The sequence below is a fragment of the Arvicola amphibius genome, chromosome 1, assembly GCF_903992535.2.
Source record: "Arvicola amphibius chromosome 1, mArvAmp1.2, whole genome shotgun sequence".
NCBI classification, from domain to species: Eukaryota; Metazoa; Chordata; class Mammalia; order Rodentia; family Cricetidae; genus Arvicola; species Arvicola amphibius.
In genome coordinates, this window is record NC_052047.1 from 129,837,690 (window position 1) to 129,857,138 (window position 19,449).

The 19,449-nt window shown below is 50.3% G+C and overlaps 1 protein-coding gene across 2 annotated transcripts in view; it reads right to left on the minus strand.

Moving 5' to 3' along the window:
* Window positions 1–17,145, minus strand: part of Bcl7c (BAF chromatin remodeling complex subunit BCL7C) — a 31,939-nt gene extending 14,794 nt beyond the window's left edge. The window contains exons 1-6 of one of the 2 annotated variants that reach the window (XM_038315169.1): window positions 16,841–17,137; window positions 16,295–16,373; window positions 15,833–15,941; window positions 15,589–15,750; window positions 13,844–13,929; window positions 13,098–13,295 (exon numbers count right to left, since the gene is read on the minus strand). In XM_038315169.1, coding sequence (XP_038171097.1) covers window positions 13,170–13,295; window positions 13,844–13,929; window positions 15,589–15,750; window positions 15,833–15,941; window positions 16,295–16,373; window positions 16,841–16,932 — 654 coding nt within the window. In that variant the 5' untranslated portion in view covers window positions 16,933–17,137 and the 3' untranslated portion in view covers window positions 13,098–13,169. Of the gene's footprint in view, window positions 1–13,097; window positions 13,296–13,843; window positions 13,930–15,588; window positions 15,751–15,832; window positions 15,942–16,294; window positions 16,374–16,840 lie in introns of those variants that run through there. The other variant, XM_042054257.1, reaches the window with a different exon arrangement.
* Window positions 17,146–19,449: the final 2,304 nt, after the last annotated feature.

Genomic DNA, 19,449 nt, shown 5'->3' on the forward strand with positions numbered 1-19,449 from the left:
AGTCTGTGAGAAGGAAGGGAAGAAGAAGCAGGGAGAAAGGAAGTGGAGGAGGGAAGGCGCTGACCCAGCCTCCAGAGCAGAGACAGGAATCCAGGACTGTGCTTAACAACTCTGCCTCAGTTCACTGGGCAAGAGAGTGAGAAAGCGCCGCTCCACAGGCCAAACTAACTTTCTCAGCCCACTTCCTGGACTGCAGCAGGGCATCAGAAGACCAGGGACCTGGACTGCAGCAGGGCATCAGAAGACCAGGGACCTGGACTGGACACCAGCTGTCCTCATCCAGCACAGCCTGGAAAACCAGGGCCCAGCAGGGCCTCAGATGCCGCCCAGGGCCACAGCGGTGGTTTAGGGAGCCACTATGGGGGTGGGTGTCTAATCTGTACCAGTCAAGCTGCAGGGAAACCGAGGCTGGGGTGAGCTCGGCAGGAGTGGCTGCCTCACCCTCTGCTCGGGCAGCTGGGCCACACCTGCCTATGTTTTCTGGTTCCATAAAGGCTGAGCAGGAAACTGAGCCAGTCCCTCCCTCTACAAGCTCAACCCCTCCAAGGAGAGGCAGTCGATGGTTGGTTGATGAGTCCATGAGCATCTTCCACCCACTCCTTCCCAAGTTCTTAAAATACATGAAAACTCCAACCAGGCTCATTACAGATTTTACAACATGTTTGATTTTACTATTGCATTTCCTAAATAAACTCCCTCGAGTGGGCATACCAGTGCAAGAAATTCAAATATAGCAGTAAATGTAACGATGAAAGAGCGAGGGACTGGACTAGAAGCCCAGAGTTGTGGGAGGCTGGGTCGGGAGGATGGTTGACCCAGTGTAGCCTGGACTACACAGCAAGAGCCCGCCTCACGACGACCGAGTCACAGATCCTCAGGCCTGGAACTTGACTCACAGTATTCCTGACAAAATTCATGCAGATGACACCAAAATTGAGGAAAAGAACATTGGCTCCACATTTTGTTTGGCGTAGCTAAGATCTAGACAGGCAATGTGACTTGTCCGAAGGACAAGTCAGTGTGAATCTAAGAACAACCTCAACCCTGCTCTGCATCCCCATCACATACCACTCGGGGCTGTTCTACCCGTGGGAGCAGAAGACAAGACAGACACCCTGAAAGTCCACAAGTCCACAGCCGAGGTTGAGGGGATGGGAAGGTTATTGTGCTGTCTCTCTTCCATGGGGACTTAGGGGTCACCAGTCAGCAACACCCCTGTTTTCACAGCCTACAGACACCCTAACTGATGGCAGGCTTCTGCCAGTTGAAGAGTGTATGTTTTAAGGACACGTAATCACAAGATGAAGAACCACTAAACCATGATAAGCTAGATAGCCCTCGGCTAACGCTCCGTGATCACCTCATCTCTGCGGAGAGCCTCCGAGAGGACAAAGACGGACACAACAGTAGAAGCCTGAGTGCACATGTGTAGAGAGACTGACTCACCTGGACTCCAGGTGAGGGACTGGCACATATCTGAAACTTGCTATGAAGCCAAGAATGACCACCCTGCCTGGTTTACATGATGTAAGTCTGGGGATTGAACCCAGGACTTCACACATGTCAGGCAAACGCTCTGTTAGACGAGCTACATCTCTATTGTCTCTAACCCTGACATCGCATCGGAAATGTAACCTGAGAACAAGAAGGACTTCACCAGTGAAGAAGATGCGCTCGGTCTTGTCTGTTTATCCTTAACACATGTATCACTGGCAATCTCCTCTGATGAAACCTGACTGTCACCTACACTGTGCCCTGAAGGGCAGATGTGGCCTTCTACTGACAGAGGAAGGAAGAGACCCAACCACATGGGGAGTACAGTGGCTGGCGTGCTCAGGATCTGACTTGGTTGGGAGGTCAAGGAACCACCCAGTAGGAGGTGCGACCCCAAGGCCTGAAAGGTAAGTGTTTGCTGGAAGGGGCGGGATTGGAAGAGCTTTCCAGCCAGAGGCATGGCAGCGGCTCAGTGACAGAAGCCCAGGCAGCTTTAATGTTTGGTTTTTTAATTTTTTTTTTAAATTGTGTTCACACACCCCATGCTGGCCTCAAACTCACTGTATAGCTGAGGATGGCCCTGAACACCTGACCTTTCTACTGAGATTATGGCTCAACTTCAGTGTTAAAAATTAGGAAGAAGTGCTGGCAGTGGTGGCGTACGCCTTTAATCCCAGCACTCAGGAGGCAGAGGCAGGTGGATCTCTGTGAGTTTGAGGCCGGCCTGGTCTATGGAACTAGTTCCAGAACAGCCAGGGCTACACAGAGAATCCCTGTCTCAAAAAAACCAATAAAACAAAACGAAAGTTAGGTAGAGAATTCCGGGGAGAAGGGCAAGAGAAGTGGGCAGGAGCCACATGGACAGGTCCTTGTCTGCAGTGCTGAAGAACTTCGTGGATGAGCTCTACAGGTAAAGACAGGGAGCATGGTTCCGGAAGGACCAGAGGACACGGCAGCATGGGGCCCGTGGGGCCCAAGGGACCAGAGGGCAGTGGCAGTGTGGGGCCCAAGGGACCAGAGGGCAGTGGCAGTGTGGGGCCCAAGGGACCAGAGGACACGGCAGCATGGTGCCCGAGGGACGGGAGGACAATGGCAGCATGGTGCCCGAGGGACCGGAGGACACGGCAGCGTGGGGCCCGAGGGACCAGAAAACAGCTATTACCAGAACTGAGTGAGAGGTAAGGCAGATGGGCCAGCAGCCTGAGGCCACACAAGGGACCAACACTAAAGGGGAAGAATTAACAGCTCCAAACTTCATCCACATAGGAGTAGCCAGTATCCCTAGGCGCTTAGTGATAAGCTCTCTGGGAAGCACACTCTATGTTTCAGAATTCCTACTTTCAATGGCAGTCAGGAGTCTAGATTTTTAATTGTCAACACAGTCAAGATTATATATACCAAGCAAATCCTATACTCATAGGCCTAAAAGTCAAAGCACTTCAGTATTGCTTTGGGAGCTTTCAGTACGCAAGTCCGAGGCATGGGGAGCCATGAAGGTGTCCAGACAGAGTAGTAGTAGACCACTCTGAGGTTTAATAAACATTGATTAGACTGGCAAAATGACTCAGTAGATAAAGGCATCACCTCTAAGCCAGCATTTTTCAACCTGTGGGTCACAACCTCTTTAGGGGTCGTACAACCCTTTCAAAGGGGTTGCCTAAGACCACCAGAGAACATAGATATTTACATTATGATTCATAACAGTAGGAAAATTACAGTTATGAAATAGCAACAAAAATAATTTTATGGTTGGGGTCACCACAGCACAAACTGCATTAAAGGGTGGCAGCCTTAGGAAGGTGAGGAACACTGCACTAAGCCCGAGGACCTGAGTTCTATCCCCAGAACCCCTGTGGAGGAAGGACACCCCCAAAAGCTGTCGCCTGATCTCCACTTGCATACTGTGGCATTGCACACACACACACGCACACACACATGCACGCACACACGCACACACACACTCACACACACACTATTAAATGCAGAGATGGTGATGTTTCAACAAGTGATGGTGCTTGCCACCAAACCTGATGACCTGAGTTCCGTCCTGGGTACCCACGTGGTGGAAGGAGAAAACCGTCTCCTTCAGGCAGTCCCCTGACCTTCATGGTATACCGTCCTGGGTACCCAATGTCCAGGCTGCCCCCTGACCTCCATGGTGTACCGTCCTGGGTACCCAATGTCCAGGCTGCCCCCTGACCTCCATGGTGTACCGTCCTGGGCACACACATGTCCAGGCTGCCCCCTGACCTCCATGGTGTACAGTCCTGGGCACACACATGTCCGGGCTGCCCCCTGACCTCCACTGGCATACACAGCACATGTGCACATGATAGCACGTGCACAACACATAAATGTAAACACATCAACTGTAACGACAATCTGCTAATGTCCCCCAGTCTGAGTGCTAGACATATGCTCGCCCTGCCATGAGGCTGGCTTCACATGAACTCACTTCCCATGTTCACTTCTCCCTTCAGCTCCAGCGACACCGACCTCGCTGCCCGGCACATCCTCGCTCAGGGTTGTCACACTGGCCGTTCCCTCTGCCCACGACACTAGACAGTATTTCCACAGACCTTCACAAGCTTTAGAGCCTCATCTCCTCCGGGGTCTTCTTCAAACACTGCCCTGGCAGTGCCCCTTCTGACCTCTCTGTTTAAAACTGCAACTGCTTCTTTCTCCCCTCTCTCTGCAAACGCTTTCTAAAGCACCCCACAAGCCACACACAATACTCCAATCAGCCACAAGCAGCATGTATACCTGTCCCACAAGACTGTATCACCTGGGGACATTACAGCTTTCTCACTTTGTGTTCACACACTCTACAATGCCACACAGCAATGAAAATGCCCAAGATGCACTTGTCCAGACGCCTCCTCTTCCTTATGGGACGATGCGTGTCTTTCTGACTTCATACCAGGCCTTGCAATGCTCTGGGCAGGCTCCCTGAGGGCAGGGTTTTTTCTTTTTGTTAGCATTACACCCCCAGAGCCCAGAACAGTGCCAGGAGACAGTAAGTACACCGTAGCTCCGTGTCACCGAATCGGGAGACTCATCTGCCCTCACGGAGCATCAGGCTGATGTCGAGTCTCCGGCTGACCATACCATTGCAAGGCCCTCAGACTGGAAGGTCAAAGGGCAAGAGGATACCACGATGGTGAAGCCAAGGTTTGAAAGACAAGGGGAACCTGACAGGGGAGCGGAGAGGAAGGGATTGTGGCATAGCAAACAGAGGAAGTGAAGCCTCAGAGGTGAGACCGTGATTCACGGCATCTGGTGTGCAGCAGCAGGGACTGCATCCTGCATGGAAGGAGCCAGACAAGAAGGCTTGCCGGGGTGGCACCGTGAACAGATGTGGACCTGTGAAGGGCTGCCCACTGCACAGCAGAGACACTCGGGCCAAAGGGGGCAAGAATGAAGCAAGAAACCCAGGAAGCTGCTGAGCATCTTTCCCGGCACTTACAGAAAGCAGAGCAAGGCTGCGGACGTGGCTTGGCATGCACGAACCCCAGATCCAATCCTCAGCACTGCAGGGAACCAAGCATGGTGGCGCACACGGTGATCTAAGACCTGAGGCTTACATCCTAGACTACTGTGTTAACTCTTTCTGTTAACTTGACCACAACCAGAATCAGCAAAATTCAAGCAGGGGCACCAGTGGCCGAGTTTTCCTCACTGGATCATTTAAAGTGGGAAGATCCACCCTAAACCCAGGTCATGCCTTCTGCTGGCAGCCAATGTGAAGAACATGGGATGAAGCTTCTGCTTCCTGCCCTCACTCTCCCTAGCAAGGTCATCCCTTCACTGATGTTAGAGCCTCCGGGTTCCCAGTGTCTACTGAAGACCAGCTGAGACATCCAGCCACATGGGATGCCAACTATTGGATCCCTGGATCTTTCTGGCAGGAGACAGCCATTGTTGGACTAGTCAGCCCTTACCCTGGAAACCGCAGTAATAGATTCCTTTTATATATATATCTGTCCACCCTCTGGAGAACTGACTAACACAGCCTGTGGAAACGGGGCGGTTGGTCTGGAGCAACAGAAGTATAAGGATGAATGTTTTAAGTATCTGGAACAAGCTTTCCAGTTTGCTGAGTTAAAGAAAACTCTGCTAGAAGCATGAACAGTAAAAAACCATTTATGAACTCTTTGACAAATTATCAGGTGGTACAAATGCATTGATTATCCTGACTCATCTGATTGTAAAAAGAAGGAAATTTAGCGACTCTATATGTAAAACTTGGACAGTTTGGAGAAAAAGGGAAAATAATGACGCTGGTTGGTTGTTCCTAGCAACTCTGCATAAACTAACAACGGAGAAGAATGAGCTCCATGATAAAACTGATCAGCTTCTTAGAATCTCAGGATAAGCTGATGAAGAGAAACAACAAACTCGGTGATAAAATTGACCGGCTGCTTCTGAAGCCCATAAACACTCTGAAGGTCCCCAGTGTGTCCTGGAAGACAGTCTGCTCTCCAAGAGCCACAGAGCTCACACTGCAGAAAACCACGACAAAGCCCCCGTTGTAAGACTAGCCGGATTACAGCGGAAATGCAAGACCAAGCCTCGGAGGGTCAGTGGTCATAGTCAGGACATCAGCTGGTAAAGAATGGATCCTGTAACTCTCAGGGGGTGTGTGAGAGGCCCCTACTGAGGCTGAAAGCCTTGAACCTTCAGATTTTCAAGGGTTTGCTCTCACCTGAAGAAGTCTGTCCACTCTCAGAAGATGCAACCCCGCCTCCACCCCCTCCCAGAAACACTGCCTTTTCTGCCTTTGCCTGAGCATATCCATCCTTCATTGTCAGCTAAACCAGCCGCGACCTTCCCTGAAAGAAATGCCAGGCAAGAGAACACTGATATCCCTCAGGAGCCACTAATAATATGACTTAAGACCTATGACTTAAGGTCAGGCAGGCTCCTCAATGGGAGCTGGGAAGTGTAGTCCATGGAGAGATGAGCTGCACTAGAAAAGAGCAGGGGAGTCTGCTAATACAGTCAAGCAGTAGTCTGGGGAACACGTGTGGGAATGGATTATAAGGGTGTGGGAAAATAGTGGAAGGCACATAAAACTGGATTTCTGGGGTGGGTGGGCGGAGAGATGTTTCAGTAGTTAAAAGCACTGACAGCTCTTCGAGAAGACCCAAAATTGATTCCCAGAATCCACGTGGCAGCTCACAACTGGAACTCACACATGTGGTACACAGATTAGATAGCTAGATGACAGGCAGGCAGGCAGGCAGGCAGGCAGGCAGACAGACAGACAGACAGATAGATGTGTATATGCATATGTGTATGTGGGGGGCAAAACACCAATATACATAAATAAAAAAAAAAAACTGGATCAGGCTGAGTTTATTGATATGGGACGACTGAGTGGAAATTCTAGGTTTAATATGGAAGCTCGCACAGTTATAAAAGGCATGACGGTGCACACCTTTAATCCCACAACTCAGGAGGTAGAGGAAGTTGGAGCTTTGAGTTTGAGGCCAGCCTTGTCTGTAAAGTGAGTTTCCAGACAATCAGGGTTACACAGAGAAACCCCATCTCAAGAAACAAAATAAACAAAACAAAAGGTACTTTGGTAGTTCAAATAAGAATGGTCTCCATGGGCTCATATATTTGAACGCTTAGCCCCCAGTTGGTAAACTGTCTGAAGATTAGGAGGGGTGGCCTTGTTGGAGGAGGTGTGCCACTGGGGATGGGCTTGAAGGTTTGCCCACCACATCACACTCTATATCCCCCACCTGCCCGAAGACCAGGATGTAGTAGCTCTCAGCTACTTCTCCAGCACCGTGCTCCCTGCTGGGGTGAGAATGGACTAACCCTCTGAAACAGTAAGCGAGACTCCAATTAAATGCTTTCATTTCTAAAGAGTTGCCGTGGTCACGGAGTCCCCTCACAGCAATGGAACGGTGTCTAAATTGCCTTCACATGTATTCATCCTATCAGTTCTGCTCCTCTAAAGAACCCTGACTAATAAAGCTACATCGTAACAGGATGGAGACTTAGGACATGCTGGCTCAGGAAAGGGGACTAGGGACGGGAACATTGATGGGCACAGGAAATGAAAGGATCGGTGGGTAAGAAAATGAAGCCCACGGGACATTTCAGGGGTTGTGTGGGGCCCACGTGGATAACTGAGTCCATGAAAAGCCTGAGAAAGCTTGGGAAAGAATAAAGCATGTTTTCTTGGTAGCGGCAAATTCCCAGGTCTGCTCTGCTTGCTAGAGGCAAGCAAGCGCTCTCATCTAAGAGAGGCTTCCTGACTCAGCTTTAGCTGCAAAACCTTGCAGCTCTTTAAAGAGGTCCTGCCAAGAAAAACTTAAATAGTGTTGATAAAAAGCGGACCGCGTGCTTTTTGGTTTTCAGCCGTAGCAGGAAAAAAAGCTGCACCATTTTAAAATGCCAGCTTTCTGGGCCATCCTGCCAGGGCAAACTCTGATTCTTTCAAGCAGGCGGTCCTGACTATGGAGCTTTTTAGTGTTGTTTAACACTTGCAGCTTGCTTGCTGGCAAGGACCTTGAAACGCCATAGAGTTGTGGCAATAAAAATGGCTACAGTCGGTACCCCAGCCATGAGGCTGAAATCTTAGAAAGCTAAGGAATGGGCTGGATCTAGCCATAAAAGCCATGGCTTTAATCCTCTCCTTAAAGACTCACGTAGTCAGAAAAAAAGAGATTCAAAGAAAAGAAAGCACCTCTAAATGGTTTACAGTGTGTTAAAAATATATACAGGCTTAAAAGAAAAAAAAAGGTTAAAGTTCTTAAAAAAAGAAAGAAAGAGAGTAGTTGGGTGTGGTGGTACACACCTTTAATCCCAACACTTGAGAGGCAGAGGTAGATTGACCTCTGTGACTTCAAGGGGCAGAGGTAGACTGACTTCTGTGACTTCAAGGTATGGTAGCACACGCCTTTAATCCCAATGCGTGTGAGGCAGAGGCAGACAAACCTCTGTAAACTCAAAGTGTGGTGGCAGACACACCTTTAATCCCAGCACTGGGGAAGCAGAGACAGACGGATCTCTGAGTTCAAGGATAGCCTGGTCTACAGAGGGAGTTCCAGGACAAAGATACACAGAGAACCTGTCTCAAAAAGCCAAAAGTTAAAAGTAAAAATAAAACAAATACAGGTTAAAGTAAAGCCACATAAAGATGGAAAATACAAAGAGAATCTTGATACTGTATGTTATTATGCTCTCTTTGAATTGTTTAAATGCTGAGGAAGGAGCAACAGTTGCTAAAAGATATTTGCTTATAAATGCTGCAGAATTAATCCAAGATAGGTATTTTGAAAATACCTTGGCTTCAAAATTGAAGTCAAAAGGTATGTTACTTTGGAGAAGAGGATTTGCTTTTGTTTCCACAGAAAATGAGAGGCTATGGATTATTCTGAAATAAGAAAAATCCAGTTTCATCAAGGAAGACCACCTGAGAAGTCTCTGGTAGGAACATATGGCCCGGATGTCTGAGTTCTACATTCAGAACAGATTCAAGATGCTGCCTGAGACGACCAAGACTCACAGGATACTCTACTTGGGACTTGATTATAACTCTAAATTTTCTTTAGGTCCCATAAGATTATCAGCGCCCCCAACCAGCAGGAAGTAGCCTGGAAAACTACACCCACATTCCCGAAATCCATCCAGATTCACAAGCCCAGGGATAAGCAGGGAAGAAGAGGGAGCCACAGTATGAGAGCCCCCAGAAAGTGCACATGGAGAGGGAAGGGGAGGCACAGCATCACAGCTGGATGTCACCAGAGGGTGTGAGTGTTGGCAACAGAGAAATAGGAGCCCAAAGGCTTAGGACAGCATCCAAGGCCTGTGACCAGGAGAGGAAAAGAGATGGGAAGACTGGACTTGAATCTTTTAAGGCCACTCAGAAATGGATACCTGCTATAGAGCCAGAACCTGCCCATGATAGGCAGGTTTCTTTCTTTTTTTTTTTTTTTTTTTTTTTCGAGACAGGGTTTCTCAGTAGTTTCTAGAGCCTGTCCTGGAACTAGCTCTTGTAGACCAGGCTGGCCTCGAACTCAGAGATCTGCCTGCCTCTGCCTCCCGAGTGCTGGGATTAAAGGCGTGCGCCACCACCGCCCGGCTGATAGGCAGGTTTCTGGTACCTGCCCTACACCTTGGTATATCCCTATCTTATATGGAATGATGAGGGAAAAAAAAAACCAGTTATTTATTGAGCTTTAACTGTGCACTTTAACTGTGCACTTGAACTGCGCTCTCTCTCCATGAATTTCCTCATTCAATTCTTAGAATAGTTTCACCAGGCCCACATTATCCCTGTGCCCATTTTACAGATCACAAAACAATGCAGATAAGAACAAAGAGGTCACGCTGAGAACGACTGCATGGGCTGAGAAAAGGCAGTAGTCAAGAGCACTGGCTGTTCTTCCAGAGGACTCGGGTTCCCGGTGTTATTCTTTTGGTCCCCGTCCCTTTCCACGCCCACTCCCAGCGACCTCTGGTCTCTTGGAGTCATCCTCAATCTTTTCCCTCTCTCTCTTCTCACTGCCCCCTTTTGCGTGTGCACACATGCCTCTCTCTCTCTCTCTCTCTCTCTCTCTCTCTCTCTCTCTCCATCTCTCCCTCTCTCCTTTAATAAAGCTTTATGTCTATTTTCTGTGTCTGTGCCGTTAACCCGCCGCTGCATCGCCTGTTCACCCGCCGCCCTGGTCACACGTGTTCCACAAGTCTCCGCGCAGCTACGTGCAGCTGCCCAGCTACTAAGTCTTTAAGAACAAAATTGAACAAAACCCGGTACCTACACAGTGGCTCACAGTCCTCTGTGACCTCAGCTCCAGTGTATTTGACACTCTGGCTTCCAAAGGCACCTGAACTCATGTGCACATATCCACATGTAAACACACACATACACACACCTCTATAGATTAATTAAAAATAATAATTCTTTAAAAAATGGGACTGGAGCCAGGTGGTGGTGGTACACGCTTTAAATCCCAGCATTTCGGAGGCAGAGACAGGCAGATCTCTGTGAGTTTGATGCCAAAGCTACAGAGAAACCCTGTCTTGAAAACAAAAAAAGGGTAGAGAGATAACACAGTGGTTAAGAGCACTGGCTGCTCTTCCAGAGGACTCAAATTCCACTCCCAGCACCCACACGGCAGCTAGAAACTTTAACTCCAGTTTTAGGGGATCTGCCAGCCACTTCCAGTCACCTCAGGCGCTGCACACACACTCGGTGATGGACATGCTTAGGCATACATGCAGGCCAAACACCTGCACACATAAAATTAAAAATAAGAAACTGAAAACAGACAGTGAAATTCAAACCCAGAACTTGAACTTTACAAGGCACTTTACAGTTTGTAGAGCATGACTTCATAGTGTCACCTCGGGAAATAATGAGATGACTCACACACCCAGAAAATTGCTGAGATTACCTTATCCTGATTATTGACCCCCCAGAGATGTCCATCCTAAGCCCCAGCATGTGACTTTACATGACAATGGGATTTTCAGATGGACTAAGTCCAAGATGGGGGGCTGACCCTGTATACCTGGGAAGGCCAACATGATCGTAGGGCACATGAGCAGCAGAAGGGCCAGAGAAAGAGATACAATGACAGAAGCAGAAAGGCAGAACGGTTAGGTGGGGTGGAAGAGAGGACAAAGCCACAGTCTGAATCCATTCCTGAATGCAAGTAGCTTCTAGAAGCTGCAAAAGCCAAATTTTCCTGGAGAGCCTACCACAGGAGCCTGTCCACTCCTGACTCCGGCCCAGCGACACTGATCTTGGACTTCTGACCTTCAGACTGATGACACTGTGAATCCCTGGGGCACCAAGCCAGTCTCTTTGGTCATTTGTTTCTCCAGCAATAGGAACGCACACAATCGCAACCCTGCTGTGGCCTTCCTAGCCTGTCCCAGCTTCACTATCACTATAACAGACACTGTGACATTTTTAAAAGATTCTTTCCTAAACCTCAATCTCTCCTTTTGTTAAAAATTAAAACAGGGCTACCTCACCTGACCCTGCTTCTCTGACAAGTACAGACTAAGGAGTGCTTGTTTGGTTGAAGTTTCTCACGGGGGCGCTGACCAGGGATGGGGTGGAGTAGGGGTGGGGTGGGGGTGCAGCCTAGTCATTACCCCATTTGTCCAGTGAACACAGTAAGAGTCAGAGAGTAGAAACCTAGAGCCACACAGACAACGACAGAGGAACTTGTAGGCAGAAACTGCCTTTTCAATTCCTGACTTCTCAGACCCAAATAATCACACAGAAACTATATTAATTACAACACTATTCGGCCAATAGCTTAGGTGTCTTTCTAGCTAGCGCTTATATCTTAAATTAACCCATTTCTATTATTATATATTTTACCATGAGGCTCGTGATTTGTTACCTCTTTTTTCTTGGGCAGCTACATGCCGTCTCCCTGACTCCGCCGACTTTCTATTTCTCTGTTCGGATTTCCTGCCTGACTTTGCTCTGCTAAGCCACTGGCCAAAATGACTTTATTCATTAACTAATGGTAATAAAACATATTCACAGCATACAGACGGGAATATTCCCACATCATTTCCCCTTTTCTGTCTAAATAAAAAGGAAGGTTTTAACTTTAACATAGTAAAATAACATATATACAAAACAGTTATCAAGCAAGAATTATAATTACAATATTTAGTGTATTTACATTTGGTAAATTAAGGAAAATACTCTATTATCTATCCTATCTTTGTGAGTCTAAAGTTTTATATCTAATTTATCTTTTATCATAACTAAGAAAAACTATAACTATCTGTCTTCAACTCTTCAAAGACCCCAGAACATAATGTTACCTAAGTAAATAGGAAGTACATTGTAAGAACTTCCAAAACCCTAGAATTAACAGAGACATCTCGCTGCCTGGACAGTCAGGAACTCAGAATCCTCCTGCCTCAGTCTCCTGATTACAAGTGTATGCCACCATGCCCAGCCTGTCATTTACTCATTCATTCATGAAGCATTTGCTAGGCTTATTCTATTCCCAGTGCTAAGCTGGGCGTGGCTGGGAACCTACTTCTGTTTTTGAGATGCCTGCAGCCAAAAGGACAGAAACGCAGACTCATGGTCCCCAAACAGCCAGATAAAGGCTAAGACAAAGAGCAGGAAGCTTAAAGGGCTATGGGAACTCAAAGGAGATGACGTTGATGGAGCCTAGAACCAGGGAAGGCATCTAAGAGGGGTGACAATTGCACAAGAGACGAGAGGACTCAGCACAGAAGTTTGGCCCTAGAGTTTCCCATGGAAGAGGAGGTTCCCTAGAGACAGGATGCCTTAGCTTCCTGAGGGCAGGGAAAAAGCTGGGTCCTCCCAGGCCTCTCCACCCCTCTAGGCCTGTGTTCCTGTAAGTGAAATGGGAGATGCAATATCTGCTGGGCCCGGGGAGGGGAAAGTTGGTAAGGAAGGGCAAGGTGGGAGAGCAAGGGAGGCGAGGTCCTGGCTCACGCCCTCCCTGCTTATGTAATCTTGGTGTGATACAGGTCATCTCAGAGCCTTGGTGACCCCACCTGAGGAACAGAGCATGAGCCAAAACTGTCTCCAAAGACCCTCCCCAGCCTGGACAGGGAAATGACATGACACAAAATTACAAAAGGGTCTTTATTTATAAAAAGCCAAAGGGGCCCTGGGAGCAACAGGACAGGAGGCAGACAGCTTCTCAGGGGTCAGGGGCATTTGGACAGATGCGCTTGAGTGGGGGGGCGCCCTCCGAGTCCTCTGTGTCACCCTGGGCTGCCTCAGGGACAGGTGGCACTGGCTCAAAGACAGGGTAAGCTTCGGGGGCCTGAAGAGGAAGGGCGGAAAGGTGTGAGCTCCACTCTAACCCAGGAGCACAGCCTCCCAGCCTCTGCCTTTTCTCTCTATTCCCCTGCGGACCCAGAGTCTGGCCCAGGACCAAGTGACCAAAAATAATGGCAACGCTGTCTGGGGGAAAGAATTTGATTTTTTCTGGGAAGGGAATCAGGTAGTCCTTGTAGGGAAAAGCAAACTTGACAGCTCAGGAAGTGTGTCTATGTGATGTAGGGGCCCAGGCTCTCCGTGCACACTTAGAAGGTGAAGCAGCGCCAAGCTGCACCCTGAGCCTAGATTTTTAAACTGTGGAGGAACACCAAGTTCATCACAGGCTTCCAGAACTCTTAAATCAGCCATGATTCAGCCCTCAGGATGGTGTCTCTAAAACACTCCTCTTTTTACCCAAGAATTAAATCTCAGCTAAGATTTTCAGTGGGTTCTAGGTCCACATCTCCCTCCTGGACCCTAGAATGCAGACTCCCTGTGCCCCCAGAACTCCATTCCCCACCAGGTCAAAGTCCAGTCTCTGGCCTCGCTCACCTCAGCTTCCAGCAATTCTGGAACAGGCTCCTCCTTGGTCAGCTTCGGGGGGTCATCAGTACCGCCTGCGGGTGTGTCCCCTGGGTCTGGAATGCCAAATGAACAGACACCTCCTGAGCAGCTGCTCTGTGCCAGGAGAACAGACCAGACCAGGGGCAGAAGAAACGGGCAGGTACCAATCACACAAGACAACACTGTGGGAGCCAGAGGAGGGCACCAAGATGCCAAGGGTCCTCAGGTTGGGTTTTGTTAGCTGGGAGTGAGCCAGGAACAAACAGAGAGAGGGAGCAGAATTTAGGCAGACAGAAATACATGCTTAGTGACCACAGATTCTATGTTGTACTAAATCCACATCCTGACCTTAGGCAAGCTATTTCTCTGAACCTCAATGGAATCATCTGCAGAATGGGAACAGTGACAGTAATACCACAAGAGACTGCAGTGGGGGTCAAAGGAAGCAATATGGATAGAGCCCTTAGCACATAGTATGTGCTCAGTTAGTGCTAGCTAGAATCTTCATTCATTCATTCATGGATTCACCCACTCATTGTGGGAATAGATATGGGGCTCGGGAACTCAGCCATGCCAGACAGGCTCTCTGCCACGGAGCTGTATTCTCTACCCTATTATCTTACATAAGCAGAGGTTTCTGGAACAATCTACACATGGTCCTGAGGCCCAACCATGTCATGGTGTTCATGGCAGGGAAACAGTTTCTGTGGCCACAGTTTGTTAAGGCCCCAGTGTCCAACTAAAGAATCAGAGGCCAGGCAGAGCCACTGAAGGATCTGAAGCAGGAAAAGAATCTCTTCAAATCTGTGCTTTAAGAAAAGCTGGGCGGTGGTGGCTCACGCCTTTAATCCCAGCACAGAGGCAGAGGCAGGCGGATCTCTGAGTTCGAGGCCAGCCTGGTCTACAAGAGCTAGTTCCAGGACAAGCTCTAGAAACTACAAGGAAACCCTGTCTCGAAAAACCAAAAAAAAAAAAAAAAAAAAAAAAAAAAGAAAGAAAGAAAGAAAGGAAGGAAGAAAAGCCGTTCTGCAGCTGCGTGGCGGCCACTAGGGACAGGGACAGAGGCCAGAGCAGGCACAAGTGAGACAAGAGAAGGCAGGGCCAGAGCCACAGAAATCAGCCACACCTGGGAAGCAGTACTGACCAGACAGGGGACCAACTATGAAGACAGAGAAGCTGAAGAGGGCTCAGGCCCAGGGTGTTGGCTCACTGGCTCTGTATGTCTGGATGACAGGCTCCTCGTGTATAAAGAGGAATCCTAATAGGATCATCGCTCCCAGAAAGTAACAGTGGAGATTAAATGAGAAACTGAAAAGCAAGCGTTGACGTGCTCAGAACAGGCGCTCTGATTGTCAGAGTTATTTACACCCTGAACAAGTATTTATTGAACGTCTATTATGTACCCCATGCTGTTCTGATGTCACAGGAATGGACAAGATCAGTATGGCTGGCACGAGATGGTAACAGTTAAGACAATAAACAAGCAAAGAAATAAATCTGCGTAAAAATTGCAGACAGTGATACGCTACCTACAAAGACAGACTCAGCCAGAGGACTGGACAGCAGCTGGATGTAATTTCTGCCAGGGACAGGAGAGGTTCCCCCCACCCCCACCCCCCACCCCCGCCCCCGCCAGGGGGAGCAGGACCAGGGAGAGAGGACATAGGTGCAAGGACAAGATGGTGGGTTCAACTTTGGAAAAGGGAGGGCTCCTAGGAGCCACTTGGTCCTACCTCTCTCTTGGCCCAGCTGTGGGGGCTGAGTATCCTCTGCAGTCGCTTCTGGGGGTCCAGTGGGTGTCCCAGGGCGGCTGGGCTGGGGAGTCCCCCCAGGGCTGGGCTCTGTGCCCTTCTGCAGTGAACCTTCTGAATGGAAACTCTGGTTGCTGTTCTCATCTGCGGAAGCAAAAGCCAAGTTGGTTGGCCAGGGGGCCTCCCAGTAGCTTCCTTCCCTCCCCATTCCAGAATCTGCACATACCGTTGAGATCCAGCAGGATGAGGGGGCCACCCGCCCTGGGACTGGAGCCCCTGCCGCGTTTCTCCCGGCCACGGGATCGCTCTGCCCCGCCTCCTGCCCGCCGCCGCTCCTAAGGGTTAGAGGGATAAGGTCAGAGCCAGCTGTCTGGTGAGCACTTACAAATCCCCTCAACACAAATAAAGAAACCTAGCCTTAGAGAAGCAAGAGGTGCTGGCTCAGGTTGTGTAGGCTGAGTTAGGTCTTGAACTTGGAGAGGGTGGGGGCATTGGTGTGTGTGTGTGTGTGTGTGTGTGTGTGTGTGTGTGTGTGTGTGTGTGCATGCGCGCGCGCTAATAATCGTTACCATCTGCCTGAGCTCCACACTGGAGTCTTCAAGCCAACTGAAGGTGGAAGCCAAGGTGGGGATGGAAATTGTCTGAGGTTGCACAGAAGCAAGGCTTGTTGGGGGTTGGGCTTGCTCACCTCCTCCTGGGGATCCACCACAGGCACCCACTTGAAGATTCGAAGGGAAGTGTCACCCACAGTCACCCAGCGCTTCTCCCTGTGGGAGGGCAGGAGACTGGGTTAAGGAGAACCCCATAGAGCAGGAGGTCAGGGAGATGTGCTAGGGTAAGGGAAGCTTCGCTAACGGCACAGAAGCAGAAAGAGCCCTGTACAGACCAGGGCATAGACGGATATAACTTGCAGTTGCGGTTTTGCAGACACCTGGGGCACTCAGCAGGGCGCCACCAAGGCCTGGCAAGGGACTCTGGCAATGAAGACCCGGGGCCGAGCTTGCAAGAGTGTCAAAGCTTCAGGGGGCGGGGCATAGACGAGGGCTCCCGCTCTGGGAAAGCACCACTCCGGACCACGCTTTGTAGACCTCTGGGAATTGCCGGGGGGGGGGGGGGGGGGGGCGCCCAGGCGATTCAGAGCACAGCTGGTGGGCGGGGGCAGCTGGCCAGGAAAGGGCGGACGCGTTTGGAGGAGGTGGCTCGGCTGTGTCCCTGGCCCAGGGGCAGCGCTCACCATCTCCGAACCTTCTCGATGGTCGCCATCACCTTCTTGATGTCATCTTTGGCCCGGCTCCGGGTCTCGGCCCGCACGGTCCGGCCGGCCATGCTGGCGGGGCTGGGGCCGGGACAGAGCCCGTGGTGGGACGGCCTGCGGTCCGGCGATCTCAGGCTGCGCGCCAGGCCCCGGCGCCGCTCTTTCGGCCTGCCGGCCCTCCGGGAGTTGGCCGCGCCCTCCCTCGCTCCCCAACGCCTCCGCGCGTCCCCGCCTGGCTTCCTGCGACCGCGCCCCGCCCCGGCCCGTCCCCGGAGCGGCCCGGGCGGCGCGGGCGGCTAGAGCCCCGGCCTGGAAGCCCGGCCAGCCCCGCCCCGGCCCGGGCCCGCCCCTCGGGGCGCACGGACGCACAGCGCCCTCTGCCCGCCGCGGAGAGGGAGAGCCGGGGGGGCAGCTGTGCGGCTGGACGCGCGCGGCCCGAGCGAGGCGGTGCGTTCCGGCCACGTGGGCACAGGGGTGCGCGAGAGGGACTGTCCTGGTGTGCGTCCGCGGCGGGTGGGCGTCCCTGAAATGCTGTGTATGCGCGCGTCTGCCCTCTCCAGGCTGCTTGATTCTTCGCTGCTCAACTTAACTTGTTCATCCATTCATTCAAGTCTCATGAACAGTGCCAAGTGCGTGCCAGACTTTCGAGTGGGGAGCGGGCCTCCTCAGCCAGAATGGCGGAAGTGAAAAGGACAGACCGTGTAGATGAGGTAGCAGAGCAACTTGGCATTCCTTGAATCGGGGAACGTAATTGGTAGAGATACTTTGGGAAACTGGCAGAATTCCAGTGAAGCTAAACTTATGCCAACCCGGTCTCCCAGCAATTCCAGTCCCAAGCTGTCAACGCCGAACCGAAGAAAAATGTGTGCTGTCTAGTTTTTTTGACTATTCGACACAAACTAGGGTCATTTGAGATGAGGGAGCCTTGATTGAGAAAATGCCTCCATTATGCTGCCCTGTAGGTAAATTTGTGGGGCATATTCTTGATTAATAATTGATGTGGGAGAGCCCAGACCACTGTGGGCAGTGGCCGCCCCTGAGCAGATGCGTCCTGGGTACTCGAGGAAAGCAGGCTGAGCAAGCCTTGGGGAGTGAGCCAGGGTAAGTAGCGTTACTTCCTGGCCTCTGCTTCAGTTCCTTCCTCCAGGTTCCTGCTTTGAGTTCCTGCCCTTACTTCCCTTCATGATGAACTGGCTGTAATAAAGCCTTTCCTCCCTAAATTACTTTTTTTTTTTTTTTTTTTTTTTTTTTTTTTGGTTTTTCGAGACAGGGTTTCCCTGTAGTTTCTAGAGCCTGTCCTGGAGCTAGCTCTTGTAGACCAGGCTGGCCTCGAACTCAGAGATCTGCCTGCCTCTGCCTCCCGAGTGCTGGGATTAAAGGCGTGCGCCACCACCGCCCGGCCCTAAATTACTTTTGATTCTTTGGTGTATCAAAGCAATAGAAATCTTACCAGGACAAAATGCTCCTGTATGAACACCAAGACATGGATACTGGAAAGTTTGTAGCTCTTTTCACAATCTGGGAGCAACTCCTCAGCAGAATGGAATGAAAAACCAGTTATAACCTGCTTACCCCATGGTCACAGACGCAACAACCAGAATGACAAAGCCCGCTATGCCCAACAGTGGGAATGTCTTAAATAAAAGAAGCCAGATGTGACAGCGTGCATTAGCTAATTCTACCATCTAGGTTCAGACAGGACCCTGGTTTACTTCCCATGTTGCACTGCCTGTATAAATGTAGCTCCAGGGAATTCAGCGCCCTCATCTGGCTTCCCCCAGCAGCTGCGCTCAGATGCACATATGCCCCCAACACACCCAACACACATAAATGAGAAGGAAAGAAGATACGTGCATCTTGGTTGATTTGATTTGACGCTGACCCATCAATAGATAGATAGGGCATGCCTGCTGTGCTGGGTGTATGAGGGCCATCTGCACACTTGTGTGGTCACGCCCACCATGTCCAATAGCATTTCTGGAACCAAACTGTCAGTGGTAAAATCTCAGCTCCGTCACACCCACCTGCACGACCTTGGGCAAGTCGTTTGTCTTTATTGTCCTGTCTATAACATGGAAATAAGTTAACGTATATATACATAGCATCTGGGGTAGTGTCTGGCATCCGGTGAATACCCAATAAATACTGCTGGTTAGCGTGTGGCTGTGGCCACTGTGGAAGTCTGGCTTCGAATGTACCTGAGTGCACTCCAGGAGCGATGCCTTCGTTCTGGTGGCTTGCTCATGCGAACGTCCTCACACAGGCCTTTTCAGGCCTTTCACTCCCAAACTCCATTATCTGATGCCTGAAACTAAATGTGGGTCCTCTCTGTGCCAGAGCCCGAGACAGAGTAGGTGCTTGGCACCAATTGTAGAGACAAGTGTGTGCAGGGCTTTCCATATCGCCCCCAGGGTGACGAGCTGCTGTTTGGGTGTGACCTGTCTGAAACCCGTGCTCACCTGTGTGAGAGGCTGCATTCCACTGCCTAGACAGAGTGAGTATGTGTGTGTGTGTGTGTGTGTGTGAGAGAGAGAGAGAGAGAGAGAGAGAGAGAGAGAGAGAGAGAGAGAGAGAGAGAGAGTCTGAGT